Source organism: Hemitrygon akajei, chromosome 8 (genome assembly GCF_048418815.1).
Source record: "Hemitrygon akajei chromosome 8, sHemAka1.3, whole genome shotgun sequence".
In the NCBI taxonomy this organism is placed as follows: Eukaryota; Metazoa; Chordata; class Chondrichthyes; order Myliobatiformes; family Dasyatidae; genus Hemitrygon; species Hemitrygon akajei.
Window position 1 is genome coordinate 46,376,907 of NC_133131.1, and position 20,255 is coordinate 46,397,161.

At 61.4% G+C, this 20,255-nt stretch overlaps 1 protein-coding gene across 1 annotated transcript in view; it reads right to left on the bottom strand.

Annotated features, from left to right (window-relative positions):
* The window catches only part of LOC140731865 (ras-like protein family member 10B), a 148,558-nt gene that overhangs the window by 110,054 nt on the left and 18,249 nt on the right, over positions 1-20,255 (bottom strand). The window contains exon 2 of the mRNA XM_073053792.1: positions 3,807-4,130. Coding sequence (XP_072909893.1) covers positions 3,807-4,061 — 255 coding nt within the window. The 5' untranslated portion in view covers positions 4,062-4,130. The remainder of the gene's footprint in view (positions 1-3,806; positions 4,131-20,255) is intronic.

The following is a 20,255-nucleotide window of genomic DNA, read 5'->3' on the forward strand; positions in this document are numbered from 1 at the left end:
TTTCAGTTAGATCCCCCCCCCCATTCTTATAAGTTCCAGTGAGTATAGGCCCAGAGCCTTCAAATGCTCCTCATATAAAGTGTTTCATTCCTGAATCATTTTTGTGAACCTCCTTTGAACTCTTTCCAATGCCAGCACATCCTTTCTTAGGTAGGGGCCCAAAGTGCTCACAGTGCTCCAAGTGAGGCCTTAGAAGTGCCTTATAAACCCTCAACACTACATCCTTGAGAGATCTAGCACAGCCCTTAAGGCCATCTAGTCTGCCCCAACCATCAGTCACCCCTTTACACTAACCCTACCTGATCCCATTTCTCTCCACATCCCCCAGAGTCTACTGCACACCCACATCCGAGGAGCAACTTACAGTGACTAATTTATCTACTAACCCACAACTTTTGGGAAGTGGGATTAAACCGGAGCATCTGGAGAAGCTCCACGTGTTCGCAGGGTGGATGTGCAAACTCTGTACAGACTGCACTGGAAGTTAGGATTGAACCCAGGACGTCAGGGCTGCAAGGTGACAGATCTAAAGGCTGTACCATCATGGCCAGGACTAACTCCAGAACAGTGTGATGGAGCCCGTGCCCAATATCAACTCCTCAGTGTTCCTGAGTCTGCACCCACTTCCATACTCTTCTGCAGCTTGTTCGCAGTACCCACTTTTCAACATTGTTCTCTCCAGTGTTGAGTGTAAGAGGAGTGACTCAGTTCCTGTCTGTGCACCTATTCTGTCATGGAAAACTCACCACCTTGCTCACCATTTTCTACAGATGCTTCTGGCTGCTGAGTCACAGATTCATGGTGACTCCAAGACCTTCGAAAGCAACTCTAACGAGCTGTTTTCTTTTCATTTCCAATAACAATATCCAATCTTTATTTATTCTACTTCTGACCAGCTAGTGTTCTGCCCTCAGTGGATGCATAACAAAACTGATATCAGGTCCTCGCACGGCTGCCAAGGAGGTCTCAGTCCACATTGGAACGTGTCTGCTGAGCAACCTCTCAGCTGCGTGCAGAAAGAGTTAATCAATCTCTCCGCAGATCACTGTGTGCCACCCCACTGCTTCGTTGCTCGCTGACATCTGCACATATTGCCCTCCCTTCTACTTGACCCACTGTAGGGCACACGAGGACATCTCGTTCAGCTAGACCCCTAAATGCTCACCTTCAACATCAAATTGATCTGCTCTCTGCAGAGGATGTGCAAGAAGATCTCCTCCTTATTTCATTTACTCTCCACCCCTCCCTGCATCTCTCCCAGATCATATATTACTGCTGATACATGTTGAACTACGTTTAGACTGGAATTATCAAGGGTGCAGATGCAGTGGGTGGGGACTTCAGTGTCCATCACTAAGTTGGCTTGGTGGCTCTGCTGTAACTGTGAACTAAGTCACCGGAGAGGCTCTGGAGCTAGTGGATATAGAAGTGTTTTATTTAGCAAAAAAACAAGCAACAGGATTCATATTGAGACAGCCATGGAAGAAGAGCCCTGCTCGAAGCAATATTACATGACATTTATATGCTAAAGATCAAAGGCAGCAGCAGGACAATTCTATAGTTACAAAGTATCTACAATGCTTCCTTTGAGCTAAACACCTCCTTCTTTGCACCCACACTCCAGACAGCCAAAATAAATGATAATCAACATTGTCTGGTTTGCAATTAAGCCCAGTCTGCAGCTCCAGGAATACTATTGTTCAGAGCTGTATTTAAAATTCAATCCGCAATCCATGTTCAGGTCTGAAGATCAGCTGCTGTTAAAAATTAGTATTTGCTATATACCGTTACTCCAGAATACACCCTAACAGAGCTGCCCAGGTCCTGAAGGACACAGCTGCCAGACAGGGTTTGTGGCAGATAGTGGGTGAACCAACACGGGAAAACATATTTGACCTATCCTCAGCAATTTACCTGTGGCTGATGAATGATGACATTGGTGGAAGTGATCATTGCAAAGTCCTTATGGAGCCAAATTCCTTGCCTATACACCAAGGACATCAAAAGCATCAATACAGCATTGGGAGCCTTGGTGTAGCTGAATTCATCAATTGGATCCATTGAAAGCGATCCAATGGAGATGTTTGCTGATAATTACAAATGCTCAGTCCATCTCTGAATATAAATAGACCGTGCTTGCATATGGGGACAAGGCAGGAACCGGGTATTGATAGTAATTGATCAGCCATGATCTCAAAATGGCGGTGCAGGCTCGAAGGGCCGAATGGTCTACTTCTGCACCTATTGTCTATTGTCTATAATATTCAGGTGCCTGGCATCACTTGACTTGAAATATCTGGTCATCCTTCATTGCCCCTGAAGATTCCTCAATGGCTCTGTGGGAGTAATTTCAGCACAGACTGAAATAGTTCAACAATAAGGCTGGCCATCATCTTCTCAAGAGCAAATAGGGTTGAACAATAAACCTTGGTCCCATCATTGATTCCCACATAAAGGATATACAATAACAAAGCAAAACACATTTTTAGCAATCTATGCACAATGTAGCAACACTGGTCACACCTATACATTCTCTTCACAAACATATCTTAATGACAACTTCAAGATAAACAAAATGACCTTGTTTGGTTTGTAGGAGGCAGGAAGTCCAAAGCAAAGTGGAAAAATACAAAATGAGGACTCTGATTTGCAATATTATCTCCAAGCCGTGGTCTTGCAGCATGAATCAAGAACCTTAACTCCATATGACCCCTGTGTCAAGACAGAACATGTTTCTAACTGCATAATTTGGAATAATTCTTGATCTTACTTTTTCTCAGAAAGGTCAAGTCTAAGTGTCAGGTATTTTTGACTTTTTGTTCCATGGAGCTTCACAACAGGCAGCCCATTTAGTAAATTAACCACACGGGAAAGTAGGTGAAGGTCTAAATTTCTTTACACTTCATCGCACTCAGCACAGTGAAACCTGGGGCATTTAAATTTGTGAAAAGTCAATTTAAAATAAAAACAATTTTTCATTTCAAGTTGTCTGGATTGTTTGCCAAACTGGGGTGAAATATAGTAACTAGGCTTGTTAACTGGAGGTCTAGCTGTGAATGTATGACAGCAGTGTGAGACCAATTTGTATTCAGTCATAAAGATTGCCTTTTGGAATACAGGTATGATACAAATGTCACTGAAGCCCTTGTTAAAATCTGTCACGCAGGTCTTCATCCATACTAGATTTGACTCCAAACACATTTAACCAGCTTTTGATCTGAACCAGTTGAATAAATGCAACCTTGCTAGTAAGCCTGACAGTGAACTAAAAGCAAAAAAATAATGAGAAACGATTTTTAAAATATTCCACCTGAACAGATAATCAAGGTAAAGATGCCAAGGGCATTCAATATGCAATTAATTGACAAATTGGTGCAGTAATGGGCAAAGCCATCTTTAATGATAGGATGATAGAAGTGGGTTACATCAGAAAGAGTTATGAAAGGAAATGGAAACAAGAGGAGGGTGTCTTCAAAGGTCAAATGTCAACACCCAGCCTGACCTGCTGTCTATCCTGCATTTTCCGTTTCTATTTCAGATTTCCAGCATCTGCAGTTTAGATGTAGGAAATGGAGACCTGGAGAAGGCAAACTGAAATATGCAAAACAAAGAGGGAAGAAATGAAGAGGGAGTGAAAGAATGGAAAATCACAAAATACCATCAATAGGTGAGTCCCTTTGCCATGAGTCTGAGCAACTGGGCAACTGAATGCCTGTCACAGATTTGCAGGAGTCTCCCCCTCAGTAACCAGGGAAGGATTTCAGCTCCTGTGACCTGTGGAAGTTGTAAATGTCAGAATAATTTACCTGCAGAGTGTTGACTGGAAAGGACGGAATGGGTGGAAAGTCCATTATCTGTAGGTCGTGCACATGCTCGTTCATGACCACAGCAGGCAGGTAGATGTGGCGCGTTTTTGTAGGCATGTAGTGGTCACTGTAATCGTTGTAGAGAAACTGGTGCACAATTGCTGATTTCCCAACCCCTTGCGCTCCAAGGATTGCTATTTTGAAAGTTGTCACCATGCCGTTGTAGGACACTTGGTGCAGATGGGCTGAGGTCATGCATATTCCAGGGGCTGCCAGTCAGATACTCCCAAGAAACATGGTCATACAATTCCAGTTGGCCTGCTCCTGGAATAAAAAGGAAAGGCTCTTCATCACTCACACACGAAACAACAACACATACAGTATATTAAATGTGTTCTCACTGTAATTAGTCACATGAAAATAATTTGCAATGATTACTTCTGACAAATTGAGAGAATGTGGGTTGGAACCAAATGATACTGATTTGGTAGGACCAATAGGAATTAGATTATCAGCACATTTGAGTGTTAGTATTAAGTTGCAAACTCTGGTTTACAGTGTTCACAACTTCATATTGACACAGTTACAGTTCCCCAAGGCTTTTCCCATCCTTATCCAAAACTGGAACCTTATAGCCTTAGCTGTGGGGCAATCACAGAGCAGGGACACAAGCTGTCCGTGGAAGGGAAGGAAGCAAAAGACAATTATCTCCTGCCCTTCACTCAAACATGCTACAGGTTCCACTGGCTGAGAGATCAGAAGCATATTGTCTTCTTGGCCTCTCTGACGAGTAGGTCCCACAAGGTAATGTTACAGTAAAGGAAGCAAATGAGAACTTTCACAAGGTGAATCACACTCTCCATCACACCACGCCATCTCAACAAGTAGACACAAGATGTAAGACACAGGGCACTTTAATGTCCACTCCGTCTCCCTTCCTCTTCAAAGCTTATAACACATGGCAAAGCCTCACAGCTTCAGTCACCAAAGTGCAGTGCTGGTTGTGTGGAGTTTTGCCTGGTTACTGTGTGGGACCTCTACAGCTGCTCCAGTTTCAACCCAAATCCCAAAGGTACGAGCTGGTTGGTTAATCGCCTCAGTAATTAACCTTCTGCTTCCTCTTCATTTCTTCCCTCTTTGTTTTTCTGTATTTCAGTTTTGCTGGTGCAAGTGGGGGGAATGGGAGGGTGAGGGTCGATAGTTTTATTGCTGCTTGTGCTTGGGAGGAGAGAGGGGTCTTTGGGGTTCTGATGTCTGTGAAGAGTAAAAATTTGATGTTGTATACTAAATATACATTTTCTGACATTAAATTCGAGCTTTGAACCACTGAGCTGTATAAATTGCCCCTAGTTGTAGGTGAGCAGTAAACACTTGATGGTTGGCATGGGCCCTGTTCCTGCACGATGATACCAATTGTGAGAATGTCTATCCTTAAACACCTACAGCCCTTCCATGCCTCACCCCAGGAGGGCAACTGGCTCAGTTGTTTGAAGAGGGGGCAGTCATGATATAGAAATACCCTGAAACACAGGAGATGCCGACACATGCATCAGAGGCTGAGGAGACCTGATAGGATTCCGAGAGGCATCGAGAGTCAAGATCGATTTCTCAGACACTGGAGGATATAAGGCAAGAGGGCACAGTTTAAGGGAGATGCATGTGGAAAGTTTTTTTAGACAGATGCTGGTGGGTGAATGGAACGAGTTGCTGGTGTGGTGGCGGGAAAGGATACAACAGTGGCATTTCAGAGGCTTTTAGACAGACACATGAACATGCAGGGAATGGCGGGGTATGGATCGTGCACAGACAGAAGAGATTTAGTTCATGTTGGCACTGAGTTTAGCGCGCACTTTGTGAGCTGAAAGGCCTGTTCCTGTACTGTACAGTTTTATGTTTTATGGAAGGAGCCCCAGCTGAGTTGAAACAATGCTGCCTGCACCCAGAATAGTACTGAGCTGGAGCCACACTCATCCGAGTAAGCGAAGACTGTCCCTTCACTCTGCTTGTATGTTGTGGCCAGGACTTTGCCTGGAGGTGAATCACTCAGCCTCCGACAACCTTGTGTAGCCACAGTATTTATACAGTTATCCAGCTAAGTTTCTGGACATTAGTGACCCCTAGAATATTGATGGGGGATGCTCAGGGCAGGCGTCACCCCCATTAGATATTGCCAGACAAGGTCCTAAGCAGTACCTGTAAGCAGTTTGACTCCAGTAGAGGCTGAAGCCAGATGCAAAAGGTCAGAAGACCTCGGAGCATAATCAGGCCATTCTGTCCATTGAAATGTGACTGATTTATTTTCCCTCCCAACCCATTCCTCTGCCTTCTCCCCATAACATTTGATGCCCTTACTACTTAAGAACCTATCAACTTCTGCTTTAAATATTCCCAATATTTCACAGCCACAGCCGTCTATGGCAATGAATTCCACAGATTCACCTTCCTCTGGCTAAAGAAATTCCTCTTCATTTCTGTTCTAAGGGGGCAACCATTTTTTTCTGAAGCTATACGCTCTGGCCTTAGATTCTCACACTACACTCCATGTCCACTCTCTCTAGGCCTTTCAATATTTGATAGGTTTCAATGAGACCACCCCTAATTTTTCTAAACTCCAGTGAGTACATTCCCAGCGCCAACAAATGCTCCAGCTGAAACCATGCTCCACTTGGGGCAGGGTGAGTGTTAGTGACGTGTATCATTAGAGGGTCCCTGGGCAATTAGAGGCATCACTGGGTGGGGGTGTGGGAAGGGGGGAGACTGGGTGGGGGTGTGGGAGGGGGGGGACTGGGTGGGGGTGTGGGGAGGGGGACCGGGTGGGGGTGTGGGAAGTGGGGGAGACTGGGGGGGGGGGGTGTGGGAAGGGGGGGAGACTGGGTGGGGGTGTGGGGGGGGGACCGGGTGGGGGTGTGGGAAGTGGGGGATACTGGGTGGGGGTGTGGGAAGGGGGGGAGACTGGGTGGGGGTGTGGGAAGGGGGGAGACTGGGTGGGGGTGTGGGAAGGGGGGGGAACAGGTGGGGGTGTGGGAAGGGGGGGGAGACTGGGTGGGGGTGTGGGAAGGGGGGAGACTGGGTGGGGGTGTGGGGAGGGGGACCGGGTGGGGGTGTGGGGAGGGGGACCGGGTGGGGGTGTGGGAAGTGGGGGAGACTGGGTGGGGGTGTGGGAAGGGGGGACCAGGTGGGGGTGTGGGAAGGGGGGGAGACTGGGTGGGGGTGTGGGAAGAGGGGAGACTGGGTGGGGGTGTGGGGAGGGGGACCGGGTGGGGGTGTGGGAAGGGGGGAGACTGGGTGGGGGTGTGGGAAGGGGGGACTGGGTGGGGGTGTGGGAAGGGGGGAGACTGGGTGGGGGTGTGGGAAGGGGGGACTGGGTGGGGGTGTGGGAAGTGGGGGAGACTGGGGGGGGGTGTGGGAAGGGGGGGAGACTGGGTGGGGGTGTGGGAAGGGGGGAGACTGGGTGGGGGTGTGGGAAGGGGGGACCAGGTGGGGGTGTGGGAAGGGGGGGAGACTGGGTGGGGGTTGGGAAGTGGGGGAGACTGGGGGGGGGTGTGGGAAGGGGGGGAGACTGGGTGGGGGTGTGGGAAGGGGGGGAGACCGGGTGGGGGTGTGGGAAGTGGGGGAGACCGGGTGGGGGTGTGGGAAGGGGGGACCGGGTGGGGGTGTGGGGAGGGGGACCGGGTGGGGGTGTGGGAAGTGGGGGAGACTGGGTGGGGGTGTGGGAAGGGGGGACCAGGTGGGGGTGTGGGAAGGGGGGGAGACTGGGTGGGGGTGTGGGAAGAGGGGAGACTGGGTGGGGGTGTGGGGAGGGGGACCGGGTGGGGGTGTGGGAAGGGGGGGAGACTGGGTGGGGGTGTGGGGAGGGGGACCGGGTGGGGGTGTGGGAAGGGGGGGAGACTGGGTGGGGGTGTGGGAAGTGGGGGAGACCGGGTGGGGGTGTGGGAAGAGGGGAGACTGGGTGGGGGTGTGGGGAGGGGGACCGGGTGGGGGTGTGGGAAGGGGGGGAGACTGGGTGGGGGTGTGGGGGAGACCGGGTGGGGGTGTGGGAAGAGGGGAGACTGGGTGGGGGTGTGGGGAGGGGGACCGGGTGGGGGTGTGGGAAGTGGGGGAGACTGGGGGGTGTGTGTGGGAAGGGGGGGAGACTGGGTGGGGGTGTGGGAAGTGGGGGAGACTGGGTGGGGGTGTGGGAAGGGGGGAGACTGGGTGGGGGTGTGGGAAGAGGGGAGACTGGGTGGGGGTGTGGGAAGGGGGGAGACTGGGTGGGGGTGTGGGAAGGGGGGACCGGGTGGGGGTGTGGGAAGAGGGGAGACTGGGTGGGGGTTGGGAAGGGGGGAGACTGGGTGGCGGTGTGGGGAGGGGAGGGGACCGGGTGGGGGTGTGGGAAGTGGGGAGACTGGGTGGGGGTGTGGGAAGTGGGGGAGACTGGGTGGGGGTGTGGGGGGGGGACCGGGTGGGGGTGTGGGAAGGGGGGGAGACTGGGTGGGGGTGTGGGAGGGGGGGGACCGGGTGGGGGTGTGGGAAGGGGGGACCAGGTGGGGGTGTGGGAAGGGGGGACCAGGTGGGGGTGTGGGAAGTGGGGGAGACTGGGTGGGGGTGTTGGAAGGGGGACCGGGTGGGGGTGTGGGAAGTGGGGGGGACCAGGTGGGGGTGTGGGAAGAGGGGAGACCGGGTGGGGGTGTGGGAAGTGGGGGAGACTGGGTGGGGGTGTGGGAAGGGGGGAGACTGGGTGGGGGTGTGGGAAGAGGGGAGACTGGGGGGGGTGTGGGAAGGGGGGAGACTGGGTGGGGGTGTGGGAAGGGGGGAGACTGGGTGGGGGTGTGGGAAGAGGGGAGACTGGGGGGGGGTGTGGGAAGGGGGGAGACTGGGTGGGGGTGTGGGGAGGGGGACCGGGTGGGGGTGTGGGAAGGGGGGAGACTGGGTGGGGGTGTGGGGAGGGGGACCGGGTGGGGGTGTGGGAAGGGGGGAGACTGGGTGGGGGTGTGGGGAGGGGGACCGGGTGGGGGTGTGGGAAGTGGGGGAGACTGGGGGGGGGTGTGGGAAGGGGGGAGACTGGGTGGGGGTGTGGGAAGGGGGGGAGACTGGGTGGGGGTGTGGGAAGGGGGGAGACTGGGTGGGGGTGTGGGAAGGGGGGACCAGGTGGGGGTGTGGGAAGTGGGGGGGACCGGGTGGGGGTGTGGGAAGAGGGGAGACCGGGTGGGGGTGTGGGAAGTGGGGGAGACTGGGTGGGGGTGTGGGAAGAGGGGAGACTGGGTGGGGGTGTGGGAAGGGGGGACCGGGTGGGGGTGTGGGAAGTGGGGGAGACTGGGTGGGGGTGTGGGAAGGGGGGGAGACTGGGTGGGGGTGTGGGAAGTGGGGGAGACTGGGTGGGGGAGTGGGAAGAGGGGAGACTGGGTGGGGGTGTGGGAAGAGGGGAGACTGGGTGGGGGTGTGGGAAGGGGGGACCGGGTGGGGGTGTGGGAAGTGGGGGGGACCAGGTGGGGGTGTGGGAAGAGGGGAGACCGGGTGGGGGTGTGGGAAGTGGGGGAGACTGGGTGGGGGTGTGGGAAGAGGGGAGACTGGGTGGGGGTGTGGGAAGAGGGGAGACTGGGTTGGGGTGTGGGAAGGGGGGACCGGGTGGGGGTGTGGGAAGTGGGGGAGACTGGGTGGGGGTGTGGGAAGGGGGGGAGACTGGGTGGGGGTGTGGGAAGAGGGGAGACTGGGTGGGGGTGTGGGAAGGGGGGGAGACTGTGTGGGGGTGTGGGAAGAGGGGAGACTGGGTGGGGGTGTGGGAAGGGGGGGAGACTGGGTGGGGGTGTGGGGGGGGGACCGGGTGGGGGTGTGGGAAGTGGGGGAGACTGGGTGGGGGTGTGGGAAGGGGGGGAGACTGGGGGGGGGTGTGGGAAGGGGGGGAGACTGGGTGGGGGTGTGGGAGGGGGGGACCGGGTGGGGGTGTGGGAAGGGGGGACCAGGTGGGGGTGTGGGAAGGGGGGGAGACTGGGTGGGGGTTGGGAAGTGGGGGAGACTGGGTGGGGGTGTGGGAAGGGGGGGAGACTGGGTGGGGGTGTGGGAAGGGGGACCGGGTGGGGGTGTGGGAAGTGGGGGGGACCAGGTGGGGGTGTGGGAAGAGGGGAGACCGGGTGGGGGTGTGGGAAGTGGGGGAGACTGGGTGGGGGTGTGGGAAGGGGGGAGACTGGGTGGGGGTGTGGGAAGAGGGGAGACTGGGGGGGGTGTGGGAAGGGGGGAGACTGGGTGGGGGTGTGGGAAGGGGGGAGACTGGGTGGGGGTGTGGGAAGAGGGGAGACTGGGGGGGGGTGTGGGAAGGGGGGAGACTGGGTGGGGGTGTGGGGAGGGGGACCGGGTGGGGGTGTGGGAAGGGGGGAGACTGGGTGGGGGTGTGGGGAGGGGGACCGGGTGGGGGTGTGGGAAGGGGGGAGACTGGGTGGGGGTGTGGGGAGGGGGACCGGGTGGGGGTGTGGGAAGGGGGGGAGACTGGGTGGGGGGTGTGGGGAGGGGGACCGGGTGGGGGGTGTGGGAAGTGGGGGAGACTGGGGGGGGTGTGGGAAGGGGGGGAGACTGGGGGGGGGTGTGGGAAGGGGGGAGACTGGGTGGGGGTGTGGGAAGGGGGGGAGACTAGGTGGGGGTGTGGGAAGGGGGGAGACTGGGTGGGGGTGTGGGAAGGGGGGGAGACTGGGTGGGGGTGTGGGGAGGGGGACCGGGTGGGGGTGTGGGAAGGGGGGAGACTGGGTGGGGGTGTGGGGAGGGGGACCGGGTGGGGGTGTGGGAAGGGGGGAGACTGGGTGGGGGTGTGGGGAGGGGGACCGGGTGGGGGTGTGGGAAGTGGGGGAGACTGGGGGGGGGTGTGGGAAGGGGGGAGACTGGGTGGGGGTGTGGGAAGGGGGGGAGACTGGGTGGGGGTGTGGGAAGGGGGGAGACTGGGTGGGGGTGTGGGAAGGGGGGACCAGGTGGGGGTGTGGGAAGAGGGGGAGACCGGGTGGGGGTGTGGGAAGGGGGGGAGACTGGGTGGGGGTGTGGGAAGTGGGGGAGACTGGGTGGGGGTGTGGGAAGAGCGGAGACTGGGTGGGGGTGTGGGAAGAGCGGAGACTGGGTGGGGATGTGGGAAGGGGGGACCGGGTGGGGGTGTGGGAAGGGGGGGGAGACTGTGTGGGGGTGTGGGAAGAGGGGAGACTGGGTGGGGGGTGTGGGAAGGGGGGGAGACTGGGTGGGGGTGTGGGGGGGGGACCGGGTGGGGGTGTGGGAAGGGGGGAGACTGGGTGGGGGTGTGGGGGGGGGAGACTGGGTGGGGGTGTGGGAAGGGGGGACCGGGTGGGGGTGTGGGAAGGGGGGGAGACTGGGTGGGGGTGTGGGAAGTGGGGGAGACTGGGTGGGGGGTGTGGGAAGAGGGGAGACTGGGTGGGGGTGTGGGAAGAGGGGAGACTGGGTGGGGATGTGGGAAGGGGGGACCGGGTGGGGGTGTGGGAAGGGGGGGAGACTGGGTGGGGGTGTGGGGGGGGACCGGGTGGGGGTGTGGGAAGGGGGGAGACTGGGTGGGGGTGTGGGGGGGGGAGACTGGGTGGGGGTGTGGGAAGGGGGGACCGGGTGGGGGTGTGGGAAGGGGGGGAGACTGGGTGGGGGTGTGGGAAGAGGGGAGACTGGGTGGGGGTGTGGGAAGTGGGGGAGACTGGGTGGGGGTGTGGGGGGGGGAGACTGGGTGGGGGTGTGGGAAGGGGGGAGACTGGGTGGGGGTGTGGGAAGGTGGGACCGGGTGGGGGTGTGGGAAGGGGGGAGACTGGGTGGGGGTGTGGGAAGGGGGGGACCGGGTGGGGGTGTGGGAAGGGGGGAGACTGGGTGGGGGTGTGGGAAGAGGGGAGACTGGGTGGGGGTGTGGGAAGGGGGGAGACTGGGTGGGGGTGTGGGAAGGGGGGGAGACTGGGTGGGGGTGTGGGGGGGGGACCGGGTGGGGGGTGTGGGAAGGGGGGAGACTGGGTGGGGGTGTGGGGGGGGGGGGAGACTGGGTGGGGGTGTGGGAAGGGGGGACCGGGTGGGGGTGTGGGAAGGGGGAGACTGGGTGGGGGTGTGGGAAGGGGGGGAGACTGGGTGGGGGTGTGGGAAGGGGGGAGACTGGGTGTGGGTGTGGGAAGGGGGGGAGACTGGGTGGGGTGTGGGAAGGGGAGACCGGGTGGGGGTGTGGGAAGGGGAGACTGGGTGGGGGTGTGGGAAGGGGGGACCGGGTGGGGGTGTGGGAAGGGGGGGAGACTGGGTGGGGGTGTGGGAAGGGGGGGAGACTGGGTGGGGGTGTGGGGCGGGGACCGGGTGGGGGTGTGGGAAGGGGGGAGACTGGGTGGGGGTGTGGGAAGGGGGGAGACTGGGTGGGGGTGTGGGGCGGGGACCGGGTGGGGGTGTGGGGGGGGAGACCGGGTGGGGGGTGTGGGGGGGGACCGGGTGGGGGTGTGGGAAGGGGGGACCGGGGTGGGGTGTGGGAAGAGGGGAGACTGGGTGGGGGTGTGGGGGGGGGACCGGGTGGGGGTGTGGGAAGTGGGGGAGACTGGGTGGGGGTTGGGAAGTGGGGGAGACTGGGTGGGGGTGTGGGAAGGGGGGGAGACTGGGGGGGGGTGTGGGAAGGGGGGGAGACTGGGTGGGGGTGTGGGGGGGGGACCGGGTGGGGGTGTGGGAAGGGGGGACCGGGTGGGGGTGTGGGAAGAGGGGAGACTGGGTGGGGGTGTGGGAAGGGGGGGAGACTGGGTGGGGGTGTGGGAAGGGTGGGAGACTGGGGGGGGGTTGTGGGAAGGGGGGGAGACTGGGTGGGGGTGTGGGAAGAGGGGAGACTGGGTGGGGGTGTGGGAAGTGGGGACTGGGTGGGGGTGTGGGAAGAGGGGAGACTGGGTGGGGGTGTGGGAAGAGGGGACCAGGTGGGGGTGTGGGGGGGGGACCGGGTGGGGGTGTGGGAAGTGGGGACCGGGTGGGGGTGTGGGAAGAGGGGAGACTGGGTGGGGGTGTGGGAGGGGGGGAGACTGGGTGGGGGTGTGGGAAGAGGGGACCAGGTGGGGGTGTGGGAAGTGGGGGAGACTGGGTGTGGGAAGTGGGGGAGACTGGGTGGGGGTTGGGAAGTGGGGGAGACTGGGTGGGGGTGTGGGAAGGGGGGGAGACTGGGGGGGGGTGTGGGAAGGGGGGGAGACTGGGTGGGGGTGTGGGGGGGGACCGGGTGGGGGTGTGGGAAGGGGGGACCGGGTGGGGGTGTGGGAAGTGGGGGAGACTGGGTGGGGGTGTGGGGAGGGGGACCGGGTGGGGGTGTGGGAAGGGGGGGAGACTGGGTGGGGGTGTGGGGGGGGACCGGGTGGGGGTGTGGGAAGGGGGGACCGGGTGGGGGTGTGGGAAGTGGGGGAGACTGGGTGGGGGTGTGGGGAGGGGGACCGGGTGGGGGTGTGGGAAGGGGGGGAGACTGGGTGGGGGTGTGGAAGGGGGGGGACCGGGTGGGGGTGTGGGAAGTGGGGGAGACTGGGTGGGGGTGTGGGAAGGGGGGGAGACTGGGTGGGGGTGTGGGAAGGGGGGGAGACTGGGGGGGGGTGTGGGAAGGGGGGGAGACTGGGTGGGGGTGTGGGAAGGGGGGGAGACTGGGTGGGGGTGTGGGAAGAGGGGAGACTGGGTGGGGGTGTGGGAAGTGGGGACCGGGTGGGGGTGTGGGAAGAGGGGAGACTGGGTGGGGGTGTGGGAAGAGGGAGACTGGGTGGGGGTGTGGGAAGAGGGGACCAGGTGGGGGTGTGGGGGGGGAGACCGGGTGGGGGTGTGGGAAGGGGGGGAGACTGGGTGGGGGTGTGGGAAGAGGGGAGACTGGGTGGGGGTGTGGGAAGGGGGGGGAGACTGGGTGGGGGTGTGGGAAGTGGGGACCGGGTGGGGGTGTGGGAAGGGGGGGAGACTGGGTGGGGGGTGTAGGAAGGGGGGACCGGTGGGGGGGGTGTGGGGAGGGGGGGAGACTGGGTGGGGGTGTAGGAAGGGGGGGACCGGGTGGGGGTGTGGGGAGGGGGGGAGACCGGGTGGGGGTGTGGGAAGTGGGGGAGACCGGGTGGGGGTGTGGGAAGGGGGGAGACTGGGTGGGGGTGTAGGAAGGGGGGGACCGGGTGGGGGTGTGGGGAGGGGGGGAGACTGGGTGGGGGTGTAGGAAGGGGGGACCGGGTGGGGGTGTGGGGAGGGGGGGGAGACCGGGGTGGGGGTGTGGGAAGTGGGGGAGACCGGGGTGGGGGTGTGGGGAGGGGGGGGAGACCGGGTGGGGTGTGGGAAGTGGGGGAGACCGGGTGGGGGTGTGGGAAGGGGGGGAGACTGGGTGGGGGGTGTAGGAAGGGGGGACCGGGTGGGGGTGTGGGGAGGGGGGGAGACCGGGTGGGGGTGTGGGAAGTGGGGGAGACCGGGTGGGGGTGTGGGAAGGGGGGGAGACCGGGTGGGGGTGTGGGAAGTGGGGGAGACTGGGTGGGGGTGTGGGGAGGGGGACCAGGTGGGGGTGTGGGAAGTGGGGGAGACTGGGTGGGGGTGTGGGAAGAGGGGACCAGGTGGGGGTGTGGGGAGGGGGACCAGGTGGGGGTGTGGGAAGTGGGGGAGACTGGGTGGGGGCTGTGGGAAGGGGGGGAGACTGGGTGGGGGTGTGGGAAGAGGGGAGACTGGGTGGGGGTGTGGGAAGGGGGGGAGACTGGGTGGGGGTGTGGGAAGGGGGGGAGACTGGGGGGGGTGTGGGAAGGGGGGAAGGACTGGGTGGGGGGTGTGGGAAGAGGGGGGGACCGGGTGGGGGTGTGGGAAGGGGGGACCGGGTGGGGGTGTGGGAAGAGGGGACCAGATGGGGGTGTGGGAAGGGGAGACCGGGTGGGGGTGTGGGAAAGGGGAGACCGGGTGGGGGTGTGGGGGGGGACCGGGTGGGGGTGTGGGGAGGGGGGGGAGACTGGGTGGGGGGTGTGGGGGGGGACCGGGTGGGGGTGTGGGGAGGGGGGGAGACCGGGTGGGGGTGTGGGAAGTGGGGGAGACTGGGTGGGGGTGTGGGGGGGGGACCGGGTGGGGTGTGGGGAGGGGGGAGACCGGGGTGGGGGTGTGGGAAGTGGGGGAGACTGGGTGGGGGTGTGGGAAGGGGGGGAGACTGGGTGGGGGTGTGGGAAGGGGGGAGACTGGGTGGGGGTGTGGGAAGGGGGGACCGGGTGGGGGTGTGGGGAGGGGGGACCAGGTGGGGGTGTGGGAAGGGGGGAGACTGGGTGGGGGTGTGGGAAGAGGGGACCAGGTGGGTGGTGTGGGAAGTGGGGGGAGACTGGGTGGGGGGTGTGGGAAGGGGGGGAGACTGGGTGGGGGTGTGGGGAGGTGGGAGACTGGGTGGGGGTGTGGGAAAGGGGGGGAGACTGGGTGTGGGTGTGGGAAGGGGGGGAGACTGGGGTGGGGGTGTGGGAAGGGGGGGAGACTGGGTGGGGGGTGTGGGAAGAGGGGAGACCGGGGGGGGTGTGGGAAGGGGGGGAGACTGGGTGGGGGTGTGGGAAGGGGGGGAGACTGGGGGTGGGGGTGTGGGAAGGGGAGACTGGGTGGGGGGTGTGGGGGGGAGGACCGGGTGGGGGTGTGGGAAGGGGGGGAGACTGGGTGGGGGAGTGGGAAGAGGGGGAGACCGGGTGGGGGTGTGGGAAGAGGGGAGACTGGGGGGGGGTGTGGGAAGGGGGGGAGACTGGGTGGGGGTGTGGGAAGTGGGGGAGACTGGGTGGGGGTGTGGGAAGAGGGGAGACTGGGTGGGGGTGTGGGAAGGGGGGACCGGGGTGGGGGTGTGGGAAGGGGGGGAGACCGGGTGGGGGTGTGGGAAGGGGGGGAGACTGGGGGGGGGTGTGGGAAGGGGGGGAGACTGGGTGGGGGTGTGGGAAGGGGGGGACCAGGTGGGGGTGTGGGAAGTAGGGGAGACTGGGTGGGGGGTGTGGGAAGTGGGGGAGACTGGGTGGGGGTGTGGGGAAGGGGGGGAGGACTGGGTGGGGGTGTGGGAAGAGGGAGGACCGGGTGGGGGGTGTGGGAAGGGGGGGAGACTGGGTGGGGGTGTGGGGAGGGGGACCGGGTGGGGGTGTGGGAAGGGGGGGAGACTGGGTGGGGGTGTGGGAAGGGGGGACCGGGGTGGGGGTGTGGGAAGAGTGGAGACTGGGTGGGGGTGTGGGAAGTGGGGGAGACTGGGTGGGGGTGTGGGAAGGGGGGGGGACCGGGGTGGGGGGTGTGGGAAGGGGGGGAGACTGGGTGGGGGTGTGGGAAGAGGGGAGACTGGGTGGGGGTGTGGGAAGTGGGGGGAGACTGGGTGGGGGTGTGGGGGGGGACCGGGTGGGGGTGTGGGAAGGGGGGGAGACTGGGTGGGGGTGTGGGAAGGGGGGGAGACTGGGTGGGGTGTGGGAAGTGGGGGAGACTGGGTGGGGGTGTGGGAAGGGGGGAGACCGGGTGGGGGTGTGGGAAGTGGGGGAGACTGGGTGGGGGTGTGGGGGGGGACCGGGTGGGGGTGTGGGAAGGGGGGGAGACTGGGTGGGGGGTGTGGGAAGGAGGGGGAGACTGGGTGGGGGGTGTGGGGGGGACCGGGTGGGGGTGTGGGAAGTGGGGGAGACTGGGTGGGGGTGTGGGGGGGGACCGGGTGGGGGTGTGGGAAGGGGGGGAGACTGGGTGGGGGTGTGGGGAAGGGGGGGGAGACTGGGTGGGGGTGTGGGAAGTGGGGGAGACTGGGTGGGGGTGTGGGAAGGGGGGAGACCGGGTGGGGGTGTGGGAAGGGGGGAGACTGGGTGGGGGGTGTGGGAAGGGGGGACCAGGGTGGGGGTGTGGGAAGGGGGGGACCAGGTGGGGGTGTGGGAAGGGGGGGAGACTGGGTGGGGGGTGTGGGAAGTGGGGGAGACTGGGTGGGGGTGTGGGGGGGGACCGGGTGGGGGTGTGGGAAGGGGGGGAGACTGGGTGGGGGTGTGGGAAGTGGGGGAGACTGGGTGGGGGGTGTGGGAAGGGGGGGGAGACTGGGTGGGGGTGTGGGAAGTGGGGGAGACTGGGTGGGGGTGTGGGAAGGGGGGGGAGACTGGGTGGGGGTGTGGGAAGAGGGGAGACTGGGTGGGGGTGTGGGAAGGGGGGGGGACCGGGTGGGGGTGTGGGAAGGGGGGGAGACTGGGTGGGGGTGTGGGAAGTGGGGGAGACTGGGTGGGGGGTGTGGGGGGGGACCGGGTGGGGGGTGTGGGAAGGGGGGGAGACTGGGTGGGGGTGTGGGAAGGGGGGGAGACCGGGTGGGGGTTGTGAAGGGGGGAGACTGGGTGGGGGTGTGGGAAGAGGGTAGACTGGGTGGGGGGTGTGGGGGGGGGAGACTGGGTGGGGGTGTGGGAAGGGGGGACCAGGTGGGGGTGTGGGAAGGGGGGGAGACTGGGTGGGGGGTGTGGGAAGTGGGGGGAGACTGGGTGGGGGTGTGGGGGGGGGACCGGGTGGGGGTGTGGGAAGTGGGGGAGACCTGGGGTGGGGGTGTGGGAAGGGGGGGAGACTGGGTGGGGGTGTGGGGAAGAGGGGAGACTGGGTGGGGGGTGTGGGAAGGGGGGGAGACTGGGTGGGGGTGTGGGAAGGGGGGACCAGGTGGGGGTGTGGGAAGGGGGGGAGACTGGGTGGGGGTGTGGGAAGTGGGGGAGACTGGGTGGGGGTGTGGGGGGGGACCGGGTGGGGGTGTGGGAAGTGGGGGAGACTGGGTGGGGGTGTGGGAAGGGGGGGGAGACTGGGTGGGGGTGTGGGAAGAGGGGAGACTGGGTGGGGGTGTGGGAAGGGGGGGAGACTGGGTGGGGGTGTGGGAAGGGGGGACCAGGTGGGGGTGTGGGAAGTGGGGGAGACTGGGTGGGGGTGTGGGAAGGGGGGGAGACTGGGTGGGGGGGTGTGGGAAGGGGGGGAGACTGGGTGGGGGTGTGGGAAGAGGGGACCAGGTGGGGGGTGTGGGAAGTGGGGGGGGACCGGGTGGGGGTGTGGGAAGTGGGGGAGACTGGGTGGGGGTGTGGGAAGGGGGGAGACCGGGTGGGGGTGTGGGAGGGGGGGAGACTGGGTGGGGGTGTGGGAAGGGGGGACCAGGTGGGGGTGTGGGAAGTGGGGGGAGACTGGGTGGGGGTGTGGGAAGGGGGGGAGACTGGGTGGGGGTGTGGGGAGGGGGGGAGACTGGGTGGGGGTGTGGGGAGGGGGACCGGGGTGGGGGTGTGGGAAGTGGGGGAGACTGTGTGGGGGTGTGGGAAGGGGGGAGACCGGGTGGGGGTGTGGGAGGGGGGGAGACTGGGTGGGGGTGTGGGAAGGGGGGACCGGGGTGGGGGTGTGGGAAGAGGGGAGACTGGGTGGGGGTGTGGGGGGGGGACCGGGTGGGGGTGTGGGGAAGTGGGGGAGACTGTGTGGGGGTGTGGGAAGGGGGGGAGACCGGGTGGGGGTGTGGGAGGGGGGGAGACTGGGTGGGGGTGTGGGAAGGGGGGACCGGGTGGGGGTGTGGGAAGAGGGGAGACTGGGTGGGGGGTGTGGGGGGGGGACCGGGTGGGGGTGTGGGAAGTGGGGGAGACTGGCTGGGGGTGTGGGAAGGGGGGGGAGACTGGGTGGGGGTGTGGGAAGGGGGGGACCGGGTGGGGGGTGTGGGAAGAGGGGGAGACTGGGTGGGGGTGTGGGGGGGGGACCGGGTGGGGGTGTGGGAAGTGGGGGAGACTGGCTGGGGGTGTGGGAAGGGGGGGAGACTGGGTGGGGGTGTGGGAAGGGGAGAGACCGGGTGGGGGTGTGGGAAGTGGAGACCGGGTGGGGGGTGTGGGAAGGAGGGGGAAGTGGGTGGGGGGTGTGGGAAGTGGAGACTAGGTGGGGGGGAGACCGGGTGGGGGTGTGGGAAGGAGGGGGAAGTGGGGTGGGGGTGTGGGAAGTGGAGACTAGTTGGGGGGGAGACCGGGTGGGGGTGTGGGAAGGGGAGACCGGGTGGGGGTGTGGGAAGTGGAGACTAGGTGGGGGGGAGACCGGGTGGGGGTGTGGGAAGGGGAGTAATGATAGGGGCCATGGGTTTTAGTCCATGGTGATTGGGTTTCGAGTCCTCCCCGAGTAACTTCACTTCTGACAGAGCCATATTCCCTGGCTCTGATCATGTCTCAGTGGCGAGAGAGAAGCTCCTAAATCAGTCGTTACCAAGGGAGAAAATGCATCTGGTGAAATAGCAATGGCAAGGTGATGCATAGATTCTGAAAAAGGTAAAAATTGTGAGGAGGAAGTAGTAGACATTTGAGTTGCTCCTCATTTGGATAAATCGCCTGGCTGAGATCGAATACATGCTGGCTTATTGCTGGAATATAAAAGAGTTAAGTGTAGAGGCCCCTAACATCTGTGGATTACAAGAATGTCTCTGGATTGGAAAACTGCAAAGGCTATACCTTTGTTATTTCCTTGGACAATGGATGTTTTCATGTGGACGGAATACAAACAGCTAACATTGGGCAGAAGACGTGGAGCCTGACGTGCCACACCACCAGCTTCAGGAACTACTTTCCTGTAACTAACATGTTGTTGAACTGACCTGCGCAGACCTGGCCCTACCTCAGCAATGGAACACTGTGGACCCCCTCTTGCACTGCCATTGTGTTATCACAGAGATTCTGCAGATGCTGGAAATCTAGAGCAACACACACAAAATGCTGGAGGAACTTAGCAGGTCAGGCAGCTATTCCAATGAGGAGGAATAAACAGTTAATGAGATCCTCTCTCTATCCTTCACTGCTTTTTTTGCACTATTGTCTAGTTTTGTAGAGTCTTCACTGTATTGTATAATTTACATTTTCTGTGTTGTCTGACATAAGTGGGGCTGCTGCAAGCGTACTTGCATTGTACATTTGCCTCATTGAACTTGAGCAGTTGTCAATAAATTCATCCTGACTTGAGACCGGGCCTGTCCCCTCTCGAGTGTGGAATAATAAGAGGAGATCCTATTCAAACACACAATTCCTGGGGCTGACAAGACAGGTGCAGCTGTGATGATTCCTCAGACGGCATTGTCAGAATCAGCCGCCACAGTTTCATAATAAATTCAAGATTAAGATGAGATAAGTATTCTGTTACCCAGAGTGGGGCAAGTCTTTGGAATTCTCTGGCCAATGGGGAGGTGGAGTCTGATTCACTGAGAGTATTCAGGACAGGCTTTATAACATTAAGGAAATAATGGGATTGACAGTTAATGTAGGAAATGCCCCAAGGGACAGTTCAGCGATGATGTTATTGACTGGTGGAGCAGTCACTAGGGGTTTCCATTCCTTATGTTGTTGGGATAAACACCACTAACTATAGATCCCTCAGGTTATCCTCAGTGATGGGAATATTTCTAGAAAGAATAACCACTGACTGAATTGTCAGTCACAAAATTTGATTAGAGAGCACCAACTTTGATTTAAAGGTTCAAAGGTTCATTTTATTATCAAAGTATGTCAACAGAATACAGCTTTGAGATTTGCCTTCTCCAGATAGCCATTAAGTATGGATAACCATAGAAAT